General features: G+C 58.5%; 1 protein-coding gene across 1 annotated transcript; it reads left to right on the forward strand.

The window, feature by feature from the left end:
- Positions 1-4,509: 4,509 nt before the first annotated feature.
- H2AB2 (H2A.B variant histone 2) lies at positions 4,510-4,851 on the forward strand (the record flags this gene model as incomplete). The annotated part of the gene is made up of 1 exon (XM_080795323.1): positions 4,510-4,851. One exon carries the CDS (start codon positions 4,510-4,512, stop codon positions 4,849-4,851), a length of 342 nt encoding a protein of 113 aa, XP_080651449.1.
- Between the last annotated feature and the right edge of the window lie 837 nt (positions 4,852-5,688).

Below are 5,688 nucleotides of genomic sequence, written 5' to 3' on the forward strand. Positions count from 1 at the left end.
CTTTGGCCCCATCTCATATATATCACTTCCATTTGATGATGGAGTGCTGTTGTGCATGCCTAACTTTACTAAAAAAAAAGGCTTGGTGTGTCAAAGGACACCCAGTTTATGATGGGCGGTTCAAACAGCATGGTAATTTGGTGGTCCATGGTTAGGCACTCAGTCTTTACCAAGGCCCAGTAACAAACCAAAAACCATTTCTCAGAAGGAAAGTCATCATCTGCAAAGAGAGAGGCTGCAGACAAAAACAATTCTGTTCATACCTTGATCTTGGACTTGTAGCCTCCAGAATTGTGAGAAAAAATTTTCTGCTGTTTAAGTCATCCAATCTGTGGTATTTTGTTATGGTAACCCTAACTAAATAATGTATCTTCTATCTACTTCACTTCTAGGAACACTGTGATCAACTAACCAACCTAGATCTCCAAGAATCAGACTATTTTGATTGCTGTTTCATCTGCTGTCCATTATAGTAACCTATCTTGCCTTTGGCTATTGAGGGCCTGCCACTTGGCCCCTGCCACCCCGGGGTCTATTTACTCCTATTGCATTTTGATTTCCCAGTTCAGTGGCAGCAATTTATACTGTTAAGTCCTGGCCTACAGATACAAGTGCTCATGATAGCCCCTCAAATATACTGGGGCTCCCTTCACAAATTGATTTCCCACAGTCATGATGAAAGGTGTGTCCTCTAAACCTTCCAAAGGTGGATGAGTAGATGTTAAATGACAAATCCACACCATATTGCAAACTCATTTAAGCTTCTGAATCATTCCTTCTATAGTATACCAAGGCAGATCTAGTATTTCAGGTTAATTTACCATGGGCCACCTTTTGGTCCATGTTTCAGCCAAATAACCAAACAAAGTGCTAGAGCCCTTTTTTTAAATTCCACAAGCTGCAGTACTGAATACAGAATCACTGTCTAGGGGGTGCATATCAATGTGTTTGGCTTAATTCAACTTTATGTTTCTTCCACCATTACGCACACTCTTAATATCCATTCCCACACACACTCCCCAGATTTGTCTGTATAAATTAGAAAAATCAAGTAGTTCTTTGGAGTGTAGCACACCTCCTCATGGATCACACTTTGTGCCTCACCTGTAGGGTTTGCTGGGACTTGAGTGTAGTTATAGGTCTAGAAACAGAAAGGGGTGGTGGAGGTCCTGTGGATAAATGGCAGTGTTTTGCAAGGCAAGTACCTCAAGGAAGGCTATTACACTTTTCCCCAGAGTGATGCAGGTTTAATCTCAGACAGGGGTAGAGAGGGTGTTTCTACTGGCAAGGAAGACATCCGAATCTAGGGGTTCAAAATCCCCAGCTTCATCAAGGTTTACCTATATACCTCCATTTCAATTTTCACCCACACTTTAACAGTTAACATTCTTCAAGTTTGGGAATTCAATTTTCATTGCAACTCAGTCACTCCCAGGATGAGTTGCTGGGTTTGGTTTTCAGTCACCTCTGTGGCTATGTGAAATAAAGGTCCCTTCAGCACAGATGGAGAAGCTTTCAGGTCAGTTATGTGACACTTGAGTTGGGAATTTGAATTCCAGAGCTCATTCATTTATTCCCCACTTTGTCTACTTACATTACACTGCCAACTCATTGTGTTCATTAGTTTGAAAAAAAGGTTCTAAACGTACATAGTCACCCAGAAACTTGCCTCTTATTAGTGTTTGATTACTAATATCCAGTGGTGATATTTTGTATATCTCTATTGGATATCATGTCATGGACCATCAGTGTTCTCTTTACTACTTGCAATAGACTCATTAGTAACTTTAAATCTAATCAGACTTCAGAACCATTTCCAGAAATGCCAGAACCAAATTAGAAAATTTATTCTTAAGATTCTGTTGCTCTAGAGCCTCTCTTAGTACCAAAATCCGTATTACTCGAAAGACACAGAAACAATGGAATGTGTGTATGTGTGTGTGTGTACAAAGCGAGGGAGAGAGAAAGAGACATTGTGAGGAATTGGTTCATAGTATTGTGGAGGATGGCAAGCTCCAAATTTTCAGGCTAGACCACCATGCTAGAGACTTAGGGAAGAGTTGATGTTGCAGTTCAGGTCCAAAGAAAGCTGATAACAAAATCTTTTCCTTGTGGGAGGACAGTTTTTTCCAAGTAAGGCCTTAAACTGATTGGATGAGAATCACCCACATTACGGGACATAATGTGTCTTACTGAAATGTTATTTATTTGTTTATTTATTTATTCACATTTTATTGGCTACAGGGGAGAGGGTGAAATTCTACTAATTTAAATGTTAATCTCTTCTAAAAATACTTCAGAAATACCTAGGAAAGTGTTTTACAAAATAACTGAGTACCATGGCATACCAAAGTTGACAGAAAAAGTTAACCACCAGAGTTCCCTAAATATGGCAGTAAAGCACAGCCACAAAAGAGGACGAGGAGGGGGGGGAGGAGGAGGAGGAAGAGGAGGGGGAAGAGGAAAAGAAGGATGAGGAGGAGGAGAGGAAGATGGGGAGGGTGTGAGGGAGGGGAGCAGGAGGGGGAGGAGAAGGAGGGGGAAGGGGAGAGGAAGGAGAGGATGAGGGGGAGAAGGAGGAGGGGGAGGGGGGCGAGAGAGAGGAGGGGGAGGAGGAAGAGGAGGAGGAGGAGGAGGAGGAGGACTTGGGGAGGGGGAGAAGGAGGAACCGTGTAGGCCGGGAAAGGCCGAAACCCCCGCCCCAGGACGGGAGAAGCATTCGGCAATCACACAGGCGACAAGGGCGTCTCCGTCCGGACGCCTAAAGAACACTTTGAACTCAGCCACCCAGAGGCGGACAGAGCCGGGCCCAGCACGGGAGCCGACAGACGTGCCTCCCACGCGCGTGCGCAGGCGCCCAGGAGGCCCGCGGAAAGCCGCCCCCCGCCGTTGGCCGTTAGGGACGTGCGAGTCCACAGCCCCGGGAGGGGCGCCTGCGTGGCCCGGCGGGTGGAGCGTGCGGACTCGGGCCCTCGGCTCAGGCCAGGCCCGTTCTCTGGGTTGTGAGACCCGGCCCCGCGTCAGGCTCCACGGCGGGCTCTGCGCCGGGCACGGAGCCTGCTTCGGCTTCTCCCTCTCTCTGCCGCCTCCTGCCCCTCCTCCACTCCCCCTCTACGAGGGCGCGGGGGGGGGGGCGACGTCACCGTGAGATGCCACTTCGCCCCCCGTAGGACGGCTCTTCTAGGCCCAAGAAAGTCCAACCAAGCGGGAAACGACCAGTCTGGACGAGGACGGGGAAGCACCGGGCCCCTGGCCCGCTGCTCCCGGGATGGGGCGGTGGTCCAGCTGCGGCGGGAGCCACCCAGGCGGCCTCTCGGGAAGTGAGCCAGGGAATGACCCTAGGACCCCGCGACCCCGCTCCTAGCTGCACAGGGCAAGGCACGGGAAACAGGGGCTCAGACAGAACCGTGCAGGCGGCCGTCCGCCGCGGCGCCGTGCCCACGGGCCCGGAGGTGGACATCACCGCGAGGCCGGTCCCCTGAGGACCGGGGTCCACGACTCGTGGTCTCGCCGTGCCGTGGCCTCCTGTCCACAGCCATCAGAAGACACCAGGTGCAGATGGGTGCCACCACATGCAGGAACCCGGGTGAAAACGTGGGTGCCGAGGGAAAGCAGCCCGACCGACCCGACCCCCCCGCCCCCGCAGCCCCAACCACCTGGTCGTCGGACGATCCCATCTCTAGGTCCGTCTCCAGAAGAGGCCAACCTGTCCGAGCAGGAAGCAGAGGAGGGGTTGCCTGCGGGGCTACGGGGGGGGGGGGGACAGGTGCGGAGGGAGGGGGGTGCCGTGGGGAGCGTCTGCCCGCCAGGTGCGGGGCTGCCTTTTGGGGGCGGGGCCCATGCTGCGGAGCGGGATGGGGTGACGGTCGCCCCACACGTCGACGGTCTGCTTGGGGCCACGAGGTCCTCCCCCGTCGGGGGTTTCTTGCGTAGGACGTGCCAGTGGGGCGGACGGTGAGCCTCCACCTCCTCTGAGAGGCGTCGTGGGAGGCCGTGGGGGGAGGGCGTCGTGGGAGGCCGTGGGGGGAGGGGGGCAGGCTCCCGCTCGCGCCATTTCTCGGCGGGCTCGAGCTCCCGGCAGGGGCCGATGGGAAAGCGGTGACCTCACCGGATCTACGTGTCCCGAAGTGTGTGGCCCCCGACCAATGACAGGGGTCGGTCCGTGGTCGCTAGGAGACGGCGGCGTAAGGGCCCGAGTCCCGAGTCCCAACCGGGTGGCTGGAGAAGTTGGGACCCGCTGAGCCCCGCTGAGCCCCGCTGAGCCCCGCTGAGCCCGCCGAGCCCCGCCGAGTCCCGCCGAGCCCCGCCGAAGCCGTCGAGCCCCGCCGAGCCCCGCTGAGCCCCGCCGAGCCCCGCTGAGCCCCGCCGAGCCCCGCCGAGCCCCGCCGAAGCCGTCGAGCCCCGCCGAGCCCCGCTGAGCCCCGCCGAGCCCCGCAGAGCCCCGCCGAGCCCCGCAGAGCACCGCCGACCTAGGCCCGTCGCCGAGCTAGAGCGCAGCCGAGGCCCAGCATGCCAGCCAAGAGGAGCGGTCGAGGGTCGTCCGGAGGCCAGAGGCAGGCCCGCTCCCGCACCGCCCGAGCCGAGCTGCTGTTCTCCGTGAGCCACGTGGAGCGTCTCCTGCGCGAGGGCCGCTACGCCCGGCGCCTGGGCTCGTCCGCACCGGTCTTCCTGGCGGCCGTCATCCAGTACCTGACGGCCACCGTCCTGGAGCTGGCGGGCAACGAGGCCCGCAACTGCGGCACGACGCGCATCACCCCGGAGCTCGTGGACATGGCGGTCCACAACAACGCGCTGCTCAGCCGCTTCTTCGAGTCCACCACCATCTCCCAGGTGGCCCCGCCCCACGACTAGCGGCCGTCCCGCGCCACCCGGCCGCTCGGCCCGCCCGCCCCAGCCGGGCCCGCTCACCGCCGGGGCGGCCCGGGACGGGCTGGGGCCTCGGGCCCAGTCCCGCCCAGTCCCGACAAGGGGCTCAAGAACCCCGTGCGTCCAAGCAATAAAAGCCAAGGAAAGAAACCCGCGCGCGCGTGTGTGTGTGCGTGCGTGCGTGCGCTTCGGTCCCTCGGTGGGCCACGTGCTTCGGGGACGTCCCTCTCGTCGGAGGGACGAGGCAGGGTCTGGCAGGGGGGCGGGGAGGGCACACAAGAGCCCTTTCTCTCGGGGACGGTGCAGGGGAGTGGCCCCGGGTGGGTGGGACAGGCTGCCTGGGGGTGGGGCGCACAGAAGAGCCGTATCTCTCGGGGACGGTGCAGGGGGGTGGCCCCGGGTGGGACAGGCTGCCTGGGGGTGGGGGGGCACACAAAAGCCATTTCTCTCGGGGACGGTGCAGGGGGGTGGCCCCGGGTGGGACACGCTGGCTGGGTTGGGGGAGGCACAGAAGAGCCGTATCTCTCGGGGGTGGTGCAGGGGCGTGGCCCTGCGTGGGACAGGCGGGATGGGGGCGGGGGTCGCTGGCGCCCCCGAGACCCCCACATGGGCGCCGAGCAAGCCAGAGCCCGGGACCGTCCCGGGAGGGACGGGGTTCCTGGGGCTGCAGCTCAAGACCAGGACCGCGGCGTCGTGGTGGGGACAACGTGCGAGGGCGATCCCCCGGGGGTGGGATGGAGGGGTGGACACACCTGTCGGCGTGGACGCTGGTAGGGCAGGGGCTTGGACCCGAAGGTTGAGGAGGGACGGTGCGGGGGTGGC

The sequence above is a fragment of the Martes martes genome (genome assembly GCF_963455335.1).
Source record: "Martes martes genome assembly, chromosome: X".
Classification (NCBI taxonomy): domain Eukaryota; kingdom Metazoa; phylum Chordata; class Mammalia; order Carnivora; family Mustelidae; genus Martes; species Martes martes.